Source organism: Danaus plexippus, chromosome 15 (genome assembly GCF_018135715.1).
Source record: "Danaus plexippus chromosome 15, MEX_DaPlex, whole genome shotgun sequence".
Classification (NCBI taxonomy): domain Eukaryota; kingdom Metazoa; phylum Arthropoda; class Insecta; order Lepidoptera; family Nymphalidae; genus Danaus; species Danaus plexippus.
This window is the reverse complement of record NC_083547.1, coordinates 3480808-3499840: the sequence shown is the minus strand read 5'-3', so window position 1 is coordinate 3499840 and position 19033 is coordinate 3480808. Positions and strand designations below refer to the sequence as shown.

The following is a 19033-nucleotide window of genomic DNA, read 5'->3' as shown; positions in this document are numbered from 1 at the left end:
TGACTGTAACGCCTTAAAACTTACCCAACGTAAGAAAGACTTGTTGCCAAGGGTGGCTCGGTGGTGGGTATACCTCCAAGAATTCGATTCTAACCTGGAATATAGAAAAGGTTGTTTTTTGTCCCATGCAGATTATCTTAGCCGCAATCCGGTTAACTTATGTACCATTAAAAGACCGCTAAATTGGGCGCAAGTTGCTCAGGCTTCTGACGAGAAAACTCACTCTCTAAAACAAAAACTGGTGAATGGGCAGTTAAACCTCAGTCGTTATGACATCCTTTAAGTCAAGCTCTCACCTATTGGTGAAAATCCTAATTTTTGTTGTTATATTCCAAAAGGCCATAGACTGTCTTATGTGTATTTTCACGACGGACATGATCATCAAGGGGTTGATAAAACTGTAGACTTGATAACAAAACACTTTTAGTTCCCAGGGTTGAGAACATTTGCAAAGAAAAAAAAATACATTTCCCATTGTTTGGTTTGCCTTTCTCATAAAAAGGTAGCTCGTGCTCTTTCACGGCTCATTCATTCATGGGAGAAAACCAGACGTAGCATTTGAGGCAGTCCATATGGACACCTTGGGCCCCCTACCAGAAACTGACGGTCACCGTCATGTACTTATTATTATAGACGCGTTTTCAAAATTTTGTTTATTGTATCCCATGTTCCGACAAGACACTGACGAACTAAAGCAACACTTCACTACCATGGTGTCTCTCTTTGGAACTCCAAAATTAATTGTCACTGATCGGGGACGCATGTTTCAATGTTTCAAAGCACTGATTTTATTAATTGGGTCAAGGACTTGGCCAGCTGTTTTGTTGAGGTTACAGCTGATCCTAAACATAACAAAACGCAAGACAACTCAATATTCTGCTTTAAACCTGCTTATAGGTGCTGAAGCTGCCACACCGCTCATACGTAGTTTGATACGAGACGTTACTGTTGAAGGCTCAAGTGGTAATCGAGAAGTCCTTCGTCAAATGAGTCGTCAGAGGGCATCTAAACTCCTTCGTGCCAACTAAACTCGTCAAGATGCCTATGCTAACTAGAGACGTAAACAGCTCACTCTTTTGAACTAAATTCCTTAGTTTTTGTTAGCAAGGTGGCTCAGTCAACAAGGAAGCTGGACTCATGTATGCGGGGACCATACCGGGTTATGAAGACACTATCACACTGCCGATATGAGCTGCAGATGTTAGCTGGCTCATACGGCAAATCGACTCGAGCAGCTGCGGAATATATGGTCCCGTGGAAGTGAGAATGGACTCCCGATGTGTGTTCTGCTTTCTTTGATGGTGAGGTATTTGCCTTATTCTGCCTGAAATTTTGACTAAAACTCCTTTTGAGATTTTATTGAAACTTAATCCCATTGTGTTTTTTATTTTAATTTTGTTTTGACACAAATCTCTAAATGTATTGGGGTTAAAGCGAGGAGACATGAGTTACTTGTTACGATGTGAGCGTTTGTCTTGGAGTGTATCGGACACGCTGTATTAGAGGTTAGATCTCTGGGTCTGGGATAGCTGTCTTGGAGTGCATCGGACAGGCTATGCCAGAAGTGGCGCTGTGCCTGGGACAACCGTTTGCCTTGGAGTGCATCGGGCCCGGTTGTCCTAGAAGTGGTGTTGTGTCTGGGATAACCGATTGCCTTGGAGTGCATCGGGCCGGTTATCCCGGAGGGGACGCTTAGGTTGGGATAACCGTTTGCCTTGGAGTGCATCGGGCCGGTTATCTCGGGAGGAGGCTGATTCTGGGATAATTGTTTATCTTGGAGTGCATCGGATACGTTATCCCAAGAATCTAGTCTCTTGGTTAGGAATTAATTTAGTATGTTCGGAAGCTTGACTTTGATAGTGAGTTGTGTATCGAGCTGTGGTTGTAAAAGATCATGAGTTTATTTATGGGATGTTGATCGTCCAACATTGCCTGTATCAGATGGTATGTTTTGGAACATGTTTTTATGATAACCTTCACACACACACCAAGTCATGCCTCAAGCAATTCCTTGTGGGTCTCTGACGAGGTGTGAGGGGGCGATCTTCCGACAAGTCCCGCCCCAAGTGGTTGGTTATTGGGATGTTTTACAACCACTTTGTGTGGGCTATGTTTGTTTAGCTCACTTTACATTGACGTTAACCATGATGTTACTGTTGAGTTAAATCAAAAATCGAAAAGATTTCTGCCGTTATATTTCTCAATTTCAGACGTAGACAATGAGGGAGAAGAGTTGTGTCATGACGCCAACTTGCCTCCGGAGGTTGACCTGCCTGTGGAGGGGACTGAGCCGCAATCAAGCCCGTCTGGAATATCAAGACATTCAAAACTGAATACGTCTAGTGCGAATGAAAAGAATTTCCTGCCCTTGGTGCTAATACTACGTTTTGGACGTCAAGAAAGTTAAACACAAAGGAGCCCGGGGACGTGCTCATGTCAGGAAAGGCCGTGTAGGAATATGAGAGGGTAGAAGAGAATCAATGTAGGAATATGAGAGGGTAGGAGAGACTCAAACGACATATAAGCCGTTGTCAGAGGACATCAGGGCTCTTTTTTCGTTCGTAACGCGCGTTGGTGTGATAGTTTAGTCGTTAGTAGATTTTCGAAGTGTGTTTAAATCTTTCGATTGTATTATATTCGGATTTCATTTAACGATTAGTTTAAATCAAGATAGTTGAAAGTTATTCATTTAGAATTGTTTTTATTTTTGTGTAAATTTAATAAATTTGCAGTGGAATTGTATCGAATGTTATTTTTTAAAAAGTCAATTCTTACCTTGTTTCTAAGAATATATATACTGAAGCCGGTGTTAGAAGTCGAGATCAATAAAATCAAGATTACATATTTGATTGACCGAATACTTGTGCTTAGTTCTCTCTTGTTCTCTCGTAAGTATCTTTTTTTATTGGTAAATTATTCGAAATACTTTTTAAAGTATATTGTATTATTAATAAACATCCTATATACTAATGTATACTTAAATATATCCTATAAACGAAAACTTTCAAAAAACCCGTATAATATTCTTTAACAATTTGGGGAATATAAAGCACATTGTGCATTTCCCACAATGGCCTGCGAATATTCCGTTGAAAATTATTTCCTATTCTCGATAAGCCGATTTTGTCTAACTTCGTTGAATCATCAGGCATCGAAGCCAGGAGACTCCTATATGTGGATGGGGACTTAAAATACTAATTTTACATGCCTTTTTGTTAGATTTTTATTCCAACATCTAACATTATTCAAAAATAAAAAAGTCTTTGTTTGTTCAGGCTTTCTTAGTGGTGCTATACCTATATCAAAATATTGTGAGATAAAAGTAAACATAAAATTTCTGTTATGGCTCGATTTATCTGAGTATTCAATACGAAATCCCAAGAGAACAAAAACAATACCAGAATACTTGGATTAACATAATATTATTTTATTCTAGTAGAATGCGAAGTGTTTAGATTGAGTATTTCGATATTCCCGGCGGGATTCTTTTTGTCGATCATATAGATATGAATTTCTGAGCTACCTTTTACGAGGTTAGCTTCGCTTTCAGATATGAGGAATTTGGTTCAGATTTTTCAAGAAATACCGATCTATTTTTTTAGGAGGTGGAGTGTTTTAAAAGTTAAAAGCCATACTTCTGCTTTTCAATATAACCCTAATAAAATCTTCCACGTACCGAATAGGAACAAATTTTTAAATATTTCCGTCTTCAAATAGAAATGGCTTTAGATATAATTCTATAAATATAACACTGAATTGAATAGGAAATTTGTAATTGCATATATTTGTTATAAAACCGGAAAAAAAGTATTTTTGACTTAGTGGAAATAGTTTTAATTTGCTTATTTGAAAGGGGCATAGTCGAATATCAACCAAATCAAATCAAATCAAAAATATGTTTAATTAGCTTTAATAGACATTATATAGAAAAGTCAGAATTAAACTCCTTCTTATATAGAAAAGAAAGAATTTAACTCCTTTAATTTAACAAATTTCAGAACCGAATTCTGCAAATAATTGTCAGTATTGTTCATTTCGCATTGGCTTTCCGTCAATACATGCAACCTGTCACCTGCAGACAATGGCACTGACAGCAACGCTAACGACACTCGCCTTGCAGTGTCTGTCAATATATATGATGTGGGAAATATGTGCTACGTTTGTGAAAAAGTTATATTCGTTTTAATTTTCTTTTGAGTATTTGAAAGGAATGGATGCGTTTTATAAATATAATTTTTTATATTATTTTTATTACAGACCATGTTTTCCATATACCTAATTTTAAAGAAAAAAAGAGGTTATTTAGAAATCAATTTATTAAAGCAATTTACATAGTACAAAAATCGATCATCTTATCTACAACAGCGTAGATTCGTCTTATATAAATTTATTTAATGAGTATTTATTTACAAGGTAACATAAATTACAATTATTTACAAATTATAGTCTACTAATAATTTCGAGTATATGTCTTATTAGCCATATTACGGTACTTTAATAAAAAATTTAGACAAGAAATATAACTTAAAGTCTTATTCGTTTTCTACCCAATGAAATAAAAATTCACTGTAACACACTAGCCACACTCGCGATAAAGTTTTTAACAATGATTCACTCACAAAATTTTAAATATTTCAGTACTTTAAAGCACTATCACTGTTAACATTTCGTCATACTAAGTCCTGGCTTGTGTCTAATTTAATTTAACCAACGTAAGGGAAAGGTGCAAAAGGTGCTGGAAAATAACCCGGGAAACCGATGCTCGGTTGAACGAGCACAGACGATGTTACATAAGACGTCAACACAGTTGGCACAACTTTAGTTGTGAACAATGTCGTATATACAGTCTTGCCACCAAACGTCAGTTTCAAAACTTGACTATTCGTCGCGACAACTTCTGTGTTTAAAACAACTGGCGTTGAAGTTACTGTGAACTGCTGTTGTTGGGGATAAAGCGGATTAATAGGCAGAGCTGGCAAACTGCTCGTACCAATTTCGTATTCTGTTTTAGTTACTGTGCTGACGGGCCGAGATATTGTGCTTTGAACGCTACTTTTGCCATTAAAAATGGGTACTACAAAAGATTCGTACACTGTCTCATATGTCAGAATCGGTTTTGAAGTTGTAACTACCGTAGGGATTTGTGCAGCGGCTGCTGGGTTAAGAAGTCTGAGCAGTGCTAACTGTTGAGCTTGTTCAGGAGACAATGCTGCGGTTGAAGGATTCGGTGTCTCTGTCACCTGATTTCCTTTACTTTGACCGTGAGCTTTCTTCAATCTCAAATGATTATCTCTGTATTTGTCAATTTCGGTAAGATCGAAGTTTGATCCGATGTTTGCTAAGTCCAAGTCTGGGGGGAAGACGCGACGAGGGACGCCATCTTCGTCTTCATTACTGTCACCAAAATCTAATTCCAAATGGAGTTCTGAACCAGCTTCGTCCAACTTGCTGTTAAATTCTTTAAGTGTTTTGCTTGGAATAAATTGGAAGAAGTCCATTGGTGGCAATGTTTTTGTAGCAGTTACGAATCTAGTGACTTGATAGGTTTGTATAAAGGTAAGGCTGCTGGTTAGATTAGCATCGCGTACTATTGGCAAAATATGAGTTTTAAGCATGTTTTGAGTGGTACTAAACGTTTCAGTAACAGTTTCTAAAGGTGGAGTTTCTACATCTGATGAGAGTGTTATTGCTGGTAGTGTAGCTATACTGGAATCTAAAAGATAGTGATCCTTGCCATAAGGAGAGGCAGTTGCTAAAATATTTTCTGTTAGGGGTTCGTTGAGGGTACTTTGAGAATTAATAATAAATGTTGGTTCAATTTTCTTTTCAATAGTCGATGTCACTGTAATAATACGTGTATTTTTTACTCGGCCAACCTGAAACGTTATGAAAAATTTAAGAATAGTAATGATAAACATCTAGAATCACAATTATGTCGCTGATAATTTTACCTGAAAAACATATGGCGATTTAAGAGTGGCAATTTCGTAATAAACATCTTTAAAGTCGGCTGGAGTTGATATTTCTACTTTGAGAGTTTCGACGGGTGGTGGTTTCTCTATGGAATTATCCTCAGAATCATTATCTACTAAAGCACCAGGGCCATTTTGAGAACTTGAGAGCTCTAAATCGTTATCAGATCGTGCTTGTGGCGAAACATCGTTCGTTTGATTATCGTCGACTAAAGGATTTGTGCTCGGCGTGGTCTGTTGTTCGTCATCTCCGGTAATTTTTCTAATTGTGACCTTAGGCTTTGGACTTGTTTTGTATTGCCAGCGACCAGAGCCTGGTGACCTATTTAATTTAAACTTATTTATACTAGATGTTGCGGGAGTTACTTGTTCCACTGGTGATGGTTGAACACGATTTTTAAATCCGCGCTTTTCACCGTTGCTTGAGGGAGTTACAGTGGTTTTGTGGCCAGAATTGCGATTATTTTTCCGTCTATTAGAGTACGATGGGGATGAAGTTGATGGTTCACTGAAAACAGATACGGTAGCCAGTTGAGGCGAGTTTGGTAGGCGACGAAAACGTGTACTGAAATGTGCAAATGTAATAATACTCATGAGAATTGATTTTTTAAATGTTATAAAGTAAGTATTATAAGTAGTTTAATGTGTAAGCTTCTTATTTTAATACTAACCTTTGTGATCGTTGAGAATTAGAAGAATTCCTGTTCTTAAACTTTTTGCTTTGACTTGGTTGGGACGGTTCAACGTTATCGTTTTCATTATTTTGAGATCGATGTCGATTTTTAAAAGAATTTCCGTTACTCGTTTGTCTTCGCGTAGTTTTGCTAAAACTACTATCTTCATCGCTTAAAGAAGGCGTTGGCTCCAAATGTCTATGATTCTTTGCAATACCCGGTGCAGCTGTCTTAACAATTCTATGTGTAGGACTAGGAGATATTTTACCTTTGTTACCAGGCGATAATATTTTTGAGTTACTGTTTAATACCTGGGCATACTTTCCTGATATATAAGTACCTATCACGCTTGTTTCATGAACGGTCGTTAGACCATCCTTGACAATAGTTCCCCCTAGAGTAGTAACAAGACCTAGAGGACGATCTTCATCATCAGGAGGAGGCGTTGGGTGATGCCTATTCTTCGGACCTGATTTCGGCTTAGATGAGTGAGCTTTTGATGGCCGTATATTGATTACTCTGTAAGTTTCCTCTACAAACTCTGACGGTTGACGAGAAAGGTAGTCATATTCAGGTTCTCCAATATTATTGGAAACTAAAATTGCCGGTTCTTCTGGTGGACTATTTTTATTGTTTACAACGCTGATTTTTGAGCTGATAATGGAGGATGGGGAAATATTTTGTTTAACTTCTACTTTGCTGCTAACAATATTTGTAACGCTCTTTACAGTTTGTTTTTTATTAGATTGTTGTTTATTTTGTTGCGACGGTTGTTTATTAGACTTAGAAGGCTGTGGTTTAGCGGAATTATTTTCAACAATTTTAGAAGGTCCAGCAAAGACTTCAACTTTGGTTATAATATTTTTAATCTCTTTCGCTGCCGATTTTGGTACATTTAGATTTTTTTCTTCTTTTTTTGGAGGAGATGTGACCACTGATATTGCGCTCGATGCAATAATAGGTATACCAGCTTTGTTGGTTTTGTCTTTGTCTGTCGTTTTGCTGGGTTTTATCGCTTCTGGCCTTACATTATTAATTGGCGGTGGTTTCGTTTCAATGATATTTTCTTGCACTAACTTTTCGGTCACCGGAGCTTCTAAACAAAAAAAAAAAGGTAAATTTGTATTATTATGTATTTAAAACAGGTAATTGCACCAAATTTGTTGAAGGCTGTCTATAAATTAATAATAAGACGTATAAATCATTATTAGCTATCTATTTTTCCTCATAAAATAATGACCTGGTGGTGGAGCAGATTGTGGTGAGAAAACCATGACTGTGTTGCCTATCGTTGTCGTGAAGTCAAGGAATCCATATACAGTCTGCGTTAAGAAGTTCCCAGCAGGAGCTGCGACTGCCTTCTGACCGCCATTGTAAATTTGGGAAGATGTGAGGCCTGTAAAGTATTTTCAATACGAAATTACCAATGCTATTTTGGTCATGGAAAGTAAAATAACGGTTTGTGTAGTGCCAGGCACTGTGTTCAATCTTTCATAAGTTTACGAAACACGAGTAGCTATTCATAATTCAAAATCGATTTGGTTTCTACATAAATTAAGTGTATTTTTACATATAAAGTTTTTTAGCGTTCAAATTCACTGACCAAATAAAAAATATTATCAGCATCGAATACATTATATGTCGCGTAAAATAAAGCAAAAACTCTTAGCTTCGAGAGGAGTTATCCAAGAGGATTCAAGGTGATATAGAGATAAAGAGAAAGTCATTGAATGTGTTACTTCAATATCATTGATCGGTAAATGGTGTGTGCTAGTAGGTAGACGGGATTCGTAAGACTGAAAGTTATATTCTTTCATGATATGATATGCGTGGATCTGAATTAATGATATGTTATGAACGTAAAGATAATTATGTCGACTTTCTTCTTAACCAGTCAGATATTTCTTAATTTTATTTTCATTTCATGTTTTAATATGTAATAAGTTATCTTTTTGGTAGATTGATTATCGTCATTTCATTAAAGTCAGTGTATTTTAAGAAGATTGATTAAATAAATATCTCAAGCTTTTGTCATTTACATGTATATGTTTTTATCCATTATTCTAACTTTTTGTGTTTAATGTAAAATTGTAATCAATCATATCGTCTGGCAGGTTCTTCGTATAACAACAAAGATAAGTTATTTATAGGCTTGATATTTCAAAATACAAAGAAGATGAATTTAGATTCTGAGTAAATATCAAAATACTTTACATTTATTTATTACTTCATTTAATACTATTCCCACTTGGTCTTATGAAAAAAATACGCTTTGAAGCCCTAATATAGCTTATAGTCTATATGATCCGTTCACAAATAGGAATTTATGTTGAATTTTTTAGTAAAGTGGGTAAAGAAAATTCTGGAAGGTCGTGCCCCTATATCCTTGTTACTTTCGAGCCGTTTACTCGCAAGTGGACTGAGATAGTCTACGTACGTAGCGGGATAGATTTTTTAAATACACACTCCGATTATTTAGAATAATAAAGTTGTTATTATAATTATATTCCATTCTGGTTCTTGTCTTCTTATTCGCCAGTCCGTTACTGCTTATATATGACAGAAAATATTATTCAGACCCGCATTTGGTCGCGTTTTTGTTGTTTAATAATCACTATAAATCTACTGACTTAGTGTGAGCGATTCAACGTCTACTTTTTCTCTTTCGCTATCTTTAATAAAAAATAGTGCCCCTACATTTTTTGTAGAGTGAGATAAGAGAAAGCATCTGTTATTTGTAAATAACTCAGTATTTTTTGTTCGCTTTTTGTAAAAAGAATCTTTAGAAAATGTAAATCTTTGTATTTTGAACATTTGAACATTGGTTGTTCTAAAAGGGAATTTAAATGTTGTTGGTGTACTCCTATGCATGCAATGTTTATGTTTATTAAAATATTAATTTGGCTGAGTTCGGACATGCTACACTTGCAAAAATAATATTTAAATAGATACTTACAAAATTGCGCCGATATCAAGAAAATTAAGTATATCCGATTGTCCATGTTGGCTCTACGCATTGAATAATATCATGCAAAGTTGATACAGCACGGGAACATTTTGAGGTCATAAAATTCTGTAAAAAGAAATAAAAAAAAATGAAATAATTAGCACAGCTCAATACATTATTTGGATGAATAAGTAATTAAGGTAAAGTCACTGACAAATTAATTTAAAATACGCCATTTATTCAGCAATATTTCCCTATCGAAAATGTACACCATTCTGTTCACAATGAATAACGCATGGGCGAACAAAATAATCAGTGAAAATGCAGCTGCCACACTCATTATAGGACCATTTCATTACATCAACCAATATTGCTTTATATACATCATTTTGAAGATAATTTCGTTTTGAATGATCTTGAGAATATATTACATCAACAGCAGTACGTGGATCTAGTGTAGGCGATGTATTAAATCTCGCCAACCTTCTATACATTGAAATAATTCATCGTATTATTCATGATTACTAAGAATTTTATGAATATTGTAACTTTGATATATTATTATTCGAGGAATTTGTTGTTTATAGATTTAAAAAAAAACCTTAGTGACGGGCTAAGGCGTCTAACTTTATTTACCGGTCAATATAAATAACCGACAAAAAGAGTAGGGTATTAAACAGGAAGACTTAGGAATTAATAAAAAAATTACTCATATTCAATAAATAAGTTATTATGTTCTTTGTATTAAAACAGGGATAAACATAATAAATATATGATTATCAATGATTTAAAGAGTATAGCTTCCTAAAATATGTTGAGATGATTTTGAGAGGGCCTTGGATGATTTGGCTGCCACTGTGAAAGAAGCTGATAAAAACCAGTGCCATGTTAAGGAATGAATAAGCAAAGTTTACACTATGAACGAAGATTCAAGCCGAGGATTGTAACGAGTAATTGATTTTTAGATTTCAAATACGAAGAGAAAATGGATCGCTTAAGATGGAAAATAACAGACAAAAGCTTCTAGATTGTCTACTTTCTCAGATGTCCATTTAAGCTTAGAACGAAACTAAAATATAGACAATTTAAGACGGTTTAAAATGAGGAAAATGTAAGAATATAAAATACGATCCAATTAAGAAAGATTACAGCATTATATACGTGATTTTTTTTGCTATATATATAATTTTTAACATAAATTGAAAAAAATTGTTGAATTAACAATATTTAAAAAATACGAATTAAGTTACAGAGACTAATTCATTGAAGCAACATAAAATAGGTATATAATTTGAAATAACAGCCCTTACTAGTATTGTATTTTATACGGTTTTAATAAACATAATGTTAAAACAGAATACAAGACACCAATAAAAACATACAACATTTAAGAGACTCTCTATGGAATTTAATTTTTCTCGCTTTCAACACTCATCTCGAGTTGAAGTTTTAATATGTACCCTTTTATTTTTACATAGAAAACAGTCACTGAAGTTTAATGACATTGAATATATAATTTTTGTTGCCATAGCCATTCCAAGCTGCCCATATATTATAAATTACTTAGGGCAAATCTGTATTTATATCTTTCGATCTTAACTCTATTATAAACTACTTCTAACTGACCGTTCACGTCGAATATAGTCTTTTAGAAGTGAAATAGGAGAATTCCTCTGAAAATAAACTTTAAATATAATACAATTATAATTTTTATAATACTAATTAAAATTTCCCCTGCATTAATTGCAACTAAAAGTTGTTTTGGCAACCCATTCGTCCGTAAATATTAAGCAAAATTTCAAATAATGGTTATATAAATGGAGGTATATAATTAACTGCTTGATTTTTAATTAATTATAATGATTTTTAGACGGATAAATTCGAAAAAGATAATTTGTTGTTAACATAATTTCAGGAAAACAACAATCAACTGTATGTTCTTCCTGCTAATACCTTGGCAATTACATTAATCGGCATAATAAATGGATGTAGTAATAAAGGAAAAATAAATTTAAGCCACAGAAAAAATGTACTTTATAACAAATATTGAATTTAAATTAACTTAAAAGTGGTCGAGGTAAAGATTTCATAATAGAATTCATGGAATAATCTCTTCGGTAATCGAGATCTTGGGTTTGATCAAAACATTTAAGTTGCTATCTATAAATAGTACGATAAATCCATGAATTAAACTTTCCCGGTAACGAAGGTATATCCCGTAGGCATTCAACAGTAATAAGGTCTGGAATAGCATTTGCCTCTTCGCAGACATGCCAGTTGCCTATGGAACGTTAGTGTAGAGGCATCCAAGCCGAATTCCCGCGTAAATTGGCAGCCATTGTGCACAGTCAAGTCAGCATAGCGAGGATATTGAAAGCATTTGAATGCTTCGTAAGTTCCGATTGCAGACGCATGGGAACACAATGTATGTATCTACATAGCGTTTGTACTGTCCTTGCTGGCATTTTGTATAAATTAATGCAATGGGTGCTTTATTATGGAAAACTGGTTAAAATGAAATCTGAAATTGTGTTGGTCAAGTAAAGTTAAAATAGAACTAGAGTTGAAATAAAACTAATTTGTTAATGTTTGAAAATGGAAATGTTTCGTACATAGGGGCGGGAGAGCAATCTTATAAATGCGGGCTGCCATTTTGTGGTCACAGCTAAATATCGAAGCACTGGATTGAGTTATTTGGCTTTAGCTATTGACTCAATGAATGCATTTTAATTAATTAATTTGCATAATTGAAAAAGAAAGCAGGCATTATTTTCGCGATTGTAAAATCTTGATATCTTAGTATAAATAACACAAATAATTAAGGCAGAAAAGTTAATAAATAAAAATTAATAGCTAATCAAACAGACAGTCACAGATCTGTAATAGGTGTAAGAAGAGGCATGAAATCATTTTTTGAAATCGAAATAAAAGTGTCAAAAAACTGGACATGCCTAACATTTAGTCGTGACTTATGGCAGACTATGATGAAGTATGGGTTACTCTTACGTATTTGTGTGTGTGAATGAGTGGATGTTTGTGTGTGTGAATGAGTGTGAGTGTGTACATCGTGTAGTGTTTACTCGCGAGATGGGAGCGGTGATGTTTGTGGCGACTACCTGTCTGGAACCATTCACTGGATGCATACGTTATTAATGTACAGACAGCAAAACAATATATATCGTAACGACAACAAGAAGAACAGTTCTAAAACATAATATAAAATTATATCTTGTAATAAGAGTTATAAAAATAAAAATGTATTATTTAGAAGTAGAATATAATTTCAATCATATAAGGAGATGTTTACAATATTGATTTTATTGTATTTTTTAATTTAATTATGTATGAAGATCTGAGGATCATAACACATTGTTTTGTTAGGTTGCTAGCAATTAACACTTAAAAATAGAAAACAATATTTATTTTTATCTTGAGCTTAACAGAATTCAAACGGAATCCTTATAATAATTGTTCTGCTAACGCTACAAGTAATATCTGACCAGCTAGGTGCCGGTTCATCTGCCTATTCAAACAAAATTTAATGAGGCGTGCGTCTATAGGAATGCGAGCCTTTAGAGATCCTACTGGATTGACGCTACATTGTGCTCTGATCGCTTCATATTTTATACACCGAATATTTTATCTATTTCATCGAGTTCAGAATATCTAAAACAATTTATATTTATATTATGTTCTAATAAAAAAAAATATATATTTTCGTATATATATTTGGTTATTCTGGTTTCAATAAGAAATCCCACAACTCAATCTACTTGAATTACTCAAAAGCATGAAAGGATTTCGTATAATATTAAGTATTTATTTACGTTACAGACAAATGATACCCTAAATAATGTTCGAAATTACGACGCTCCAGAATAAAACATAAAGCAACATTTGTATGGATTCTTATCATATAATAGGGATTTAAAGAAGGATTTCACAGAATGTTTTATGAGATTCTATTCAATACGAAAAGCGTAAGCCTCTTTGCAGATTTTTCAGACATCTTATAAAGGCTTTAATCCGCGCCTCGGAAATGTGAAGATGCGACAGTACATCCCAACTTCAGCTGTATACGGTATTGTGTACGTCTAAATGATACAGCTTGTTTCAGTACAAAATTTGGTGTATAGAGTTATACGGTGATATGTCAGTATTTGACGCAGATATGTGGATAGATTATAAAATAGACAGGATAGACGTCGACTAACTATGGATGCTCTGGCAATGAGTCATGTGAAACAGGCAATGTTTCAGCCATTAGCCACTGTATGTCAAAATTTTAATCAATTTCAGTTGAGCTTGCAATATATTCTATACATAAATAATAGTGCAATATCCTGAGAAAGTATCTTTCACATTTTTCAAGTCAAAAATTCATAATATAAAAAAAAAAATTAAGTTTAACAAAATTTATAATACAGATACTACTGTGTAAATAGTGTTTTACAAAACTATAAGGTAAATTTTTAATAACCAACAGCTATGTGAAGATTTGGTTGTAAATTAAATTTGATATACTTAAAAATGGTTTAAATAAGATTTTTATGAAGTTAAATTAAAAGGTAATTACGTAGATGTGACGTTAATCGCATTTCAAGGAGTTAAAGGAACCTATCATGTTTAAATTGTTTTATAAAGTAGATACTAACATAATATTTCAAATCAAAAAACTTCCTGAACGAGTGCACTCCGAGTTCCATGGTAAGTCGTATTGGCTGCAACCCAGACACGTTTTGCATTTTATTCAGAACGTTGACGTGGAGGATAAAGTTTTATCATTTTACTACTTCCACGTGACGCGAATGTACCTGGCATTCTTGAGACTGATATATCCTATTTGAATTAAAACGGTGCAACTCTAACTTAAAAAATACTATAATTTGCACTAGAAAATTATGACGTCTGAATGAAAAAAATCGTTTAAAGAATTAATTAATGATTTAAAATTTACTCATTAAATTGAAATCACAAACTTAACAGGACGTTTTGCGTCACGTGATTCGGATTCAGTGTACACCGCGCGTCACCGGAGGACTGCTGCAAGAATGTTAATCAGCCTGTGTACTGTCAAAAACGAATTTACGTTTTGTTTATTCGATCGTATCTCGTTTGAATGCAAATTACAATAAGGCGAAAGGTCGCTCGCGATACTTGCGCAATGCCAATTAATATCATGTTATAAATTTCTTTAGTCATTTTCGTCCTGGTTATGGAGCGAGTAATTTCAGTGTATTACTTGTTACTTTATATTTGAATATGGAGTTGAGTTCTTATGTAGATTACTATGAAACTTTTCTCTAGAATGTCGTAATCCAACCCACAGGTATTCTGATTGAATCCGAGTGACTCATGGGAGGCGAGAGCGTTGTAGATAGCTAATAGGTTAAGGTTACTTGCCGCTGTTTTATATATGTACATATATTTTTATTTTTATCGTCACACATCTTCACTTCCATTAATAAAAAATATACGCAAGCCTATACATTATATTGGTTTTACTAAAATAATATTTTTTTTTTCTTTTTATCAACAGTAACATTATTATTTTAATGTAACTAAAGGATTATTTTAAAGTAACCAAGTGCAGGTTGCAAGTTGCAACTACTTGCATCACTATTTCAATAATATTAAATAATTTACGTTATTAATAATGGTGAACTTTTTTATTGTTAGACATATTAAAAATAAGCTTTAAGGTTAATTCTATTAATTATATATAAAAGCAACAAACCCATGTAAGCCGAGTTTATTTCAAGCTTAGAACAATAGATGCGCACAGCGATACAGAACATGCACCCACATTTGAAATTCCTTAAAGGTGATAACTTGTAATGTAGCTCATGCTTGATTTCTGAAGATAAAGTTGCTTGAAAACTGTACATTAAAAATTATTTAATGTAAGATAAATAACTTAAAGGAACGAATTGATTTTAATTATTGAGAAGTAAATGTTTGTGACATCTGAATATAATATTGTTGTGACAAAAAAAGAGTCTTTGATTAGGTTATTTATGTTTATTTTTATATAAATATTATTATCGTTTACAGTATGTTGGTAGGAATTTAATACAGTACAAGTGAGTATGTTCGTGTGATGAGTACTGTGTGGACGGGCTGGGTGCGGATAATATGATTGGGATATCCGGGTTTATGAGACTCAACATCTTTTTTTTATTCAGGTTAGAGCATGAAATTTATTCAAATGATATTTCAAGGTAGATTATTCGAGATCGTGAGTGGTTCACGTAGTATATGTATAAAGTTGATATGGTTATACATGTTGTATTAGTGAATTGTTTTATAAGCAACCTAATGATAACCCGTTTTTTTATTATTATATAAAATAAATCTTATAAGAATCCCATCTATTTGAAAAAGCGTTGTTCTAATCACGATTAAGAGATGGCGTTAGTGGTCATAAGTTGTGATAGTCCAAGATATTGTTAAGATCGATTATATATGAATGCTATATGTTTTTTGCATATAAAAATTGAACAGTCCAGTTTTAAAGTGTATTATTTGGATTATAACATAAAGATAGGCGTCTTAAGCGAGTGTATTGTGGTTGCGATCGATGTTGGCCGCGAGCAGACAAAGGACAGGGGAATATTGTTTGTCACAAAATTTATTATGGCGGCAGACAGTGCGGACTCGGATACTAACATGTCCTATATATCACAGAAAATGTTGTGGTCTCTGTACACTGCGGATCTTATTTCGCAATTAATATTATCAAATAGATTTTTCTAGTTAGTGTGTAATTTTGTTGTATGTTATTCTCATGTTTAATGAAATGTTTATTGAACTTAGTTTTGTACGTTACTATGGAATTTCACCGTCAGAATATTGTATAGATATAATGTCAAGCTTGTTTTTTTAGTGCCTCATAAAACTGTAGTGTGCGTTAGGCACAACGATCTGCCTTAGCAAACATATTTTCGCTTCGTGCTTCCACAATCTTTTATCAAATGTCTCAAAGAATACCGTGTTTATGGTGCATGTGAACGAGTTACGTCGGTAATGTAATTTTCTGTGTTAACTTTCTCGGTAAACAAATATGCTGACGTATAAATCGTGTCTCTATTTGCCATCTCTTTTTATTTTATGGCAGATTCATGGTATTTTTATCTAGCTGGGCGAAGGTTAATATAAATGTAAAATATATGGCACAGAGTGTTGCCATATATGTTATATTTATAGTAAAGGAGCACACCGTAATTTAAGTTACGACGTTTATAAACTATGACAATTGAGACTAAAAAATCAAACTCTACCCTAAAGGGATGCCTAATAATATTTCACATTGTTATGAATTTTCTTAATTACATTAGTAATTATAAACTAATTAGATACTCCAGAACCAACAATTAAACACAAAATAATCTATTACTTCCTTGTAAATCATACATATTTTTCTACATATAAAAGTGTGCTCAAGTCTAGAAACATATATTTTTTTATGTGATATTTACGGAAATATTGTTTTAAATAGAGTTATTATTTACAAATTTATTTAATATGTGTCATAAATCAACAATTATTATACAATCGATCGTAAGCTACATTTATTAATATTAATGTAACAGCTTTTTTTTTTTCATATCGAAATCATTTATGAATTGTAATAGCTGTGACCACGATAGGCAATAAAAAATGTTTGTCGTATGGAATTATTCTGAAACGAGTCAACTTTTGCTTCCTATATCTTTCTTAATGGAGTAAAATCTATCTTGTGTTACAAAAAATAATTAATGGTTGCTGCCTTAAAGGCAGCGAAGGTTGGCATTCTTCACGTTAGCACTCTTTGTTGAATAATTCATATGAATTTAATTGAATAACATTTAAATTCATTACGGTTTTGTTATTTATGTAGCCTATTTTCAGGGTTTGTTGTGGTCTAGGAATTTTCTGGTTCTTTTATACCGCAATTTTCTTCTGACTATATATTTTTAGCGTAATGAATTTATGTATGAGTTTGTGCTCTCTCGAACTTTATCTGTTGATTAAAGAAAAAAATATATTTGATCAAAGTCTATACAGAATAATAAAAGTTGTAACAGAAAATTAAAAAGACTTTCAGTAATTTTTGTATGAAAGATATAATTTACATAAACATTTAAAAATTTAGGGCTCTGTATATTTGAGGTATATTTGTGAAGGGATAAACACTTGAGAATTTATATTCTAGATGAAGCGTATTAAATTTATGATCTTTAAAACCGCTAAGTCCTTTATAATAAATCGTTCACACAAACATTTCAAATTTCCTTTCAAAGTCGACTTAAATCTTTTGAAAAGTTTAAATAAATCCACAAGAAAATGGCTTCGGATTGAAATATCATTTGTCATCCGCTTTTAATGGGGGTACCTACTCTTTCCATTTATCTGTTTCAATAGAATTTTGAATTTCAGATTGTTGAGGGTCGCGCTTAACTGACGAGTAATACCTATTCCTATATATATTTACGCTTATACCATACTCGATATATATTACAATCAATATTAATGTAATTTGTCTAGACTCGGTTTGCTTTGTTAATTGAATTTAGAAATAACATCACCATTGTCGCGTCTCAATTTCAGAGAGAAATGTCTTCATAATTAATCTAGAATTCATTAGTCACATGTAATAAATCATTGATGTGATTCAATATTTGATTAGGCTTTTGAATATGAGAACAGAAGAATATACAGAATACGTTGGTAATGTTCTATCTTTATAATATTCGATATTTATACAGTACATTCAGATAAAACAGGTCTCGATTCTCTATTTCTAGAATATTCAAACGATACACAATCTACGGGATCGTGAGGATAAATAAATGGTCAGGATTCCAAGGAATAGTTGCAATACTCATGTTTAGATGTCGCTGCCGTCGACGACACTTTGTCTCCTGTCTCAATTGTAAATGAACTATTGTCTCTGTTATTTACATCTCCTTGGTATTAAGACCGTTTTCTTTTTTATATTATTGGATATAAACAATATTATTCATATTTTTTTAATATGAGACTAAATTAAATTCTATTTTATGACTTGTTACATGCTATAGTCTCTTGAGTATTATAAAATCTTGTTACGACTATCACGTCCGAGTTTCATTTGTAAAAGCGTATACGGTTATTTCTTTATTCTCTGTTCAATAGCGAATCGTAAATGGTCATTGGGTATTTGTCGTTGATTTTATTGTATGATAGCAATATTCTGAAATTATGTCACACATTTTCCATAATAATATTGACTTTGGAACGTTTTATGCACACGAGGATAGTATTAGAAATAAATGTATTTTTACCATTGCCTATTACATGGTCTGTTTTATTTCAGGTTTTTGGGTTATTTATTTTGTATTTAATAAAAATATTTTAATATTTTTAGTGTTGTGTTGTTGTATGACTGTTTATAATTTTACTTTACATTTGATCATATT

General features: G+C 33.1%; 1 protein-coding gene across 4 annotated transcripts in view; it reads right to left on the bottom strand.

The window, feature by feature from the left end:
• Positions 1-4298: 4298 nt before the first annotated feature.
• Positions 4299-19033, bottom strand: part of LOC116766471 (uncharacterized) — a 68215-nt gene continuing 53480 nt past the window's right edge. For 2 of the 4 annotated variants that reach the window (XM_032656319.2, XM_061522775.1), the window contains 5 exons: positions 9603-9719; positions 7887-8042; positions 6644-7742; positions 5952-6537; positions 4299-5876 (listed from right to left, as the gene is read on the bottom strand). In XM_032656319.2, coding sequence (XP_032512210.2) covers positions 4704-5876; positions 5952-6537; positions 6644-7742; positions 7887-8042; positions 9603-9663 — 3075 coding nt within the window. In that variant the 5' untranslated portion in view covers positions 9664-9719 and the 3' untranslated portion in view covers positions 4299-4703. Of the gene's footprint in view, positions 5877-5951; positions 6538-6643; positions 7743-7886; positions 8043-9602; positions 9720-15330; positions 15350-19033 lie in introns of those variants that run through there. The other 2 variants (XM_061522776.1, XM_032656320.2) reach the window with 2 other exon arrangements.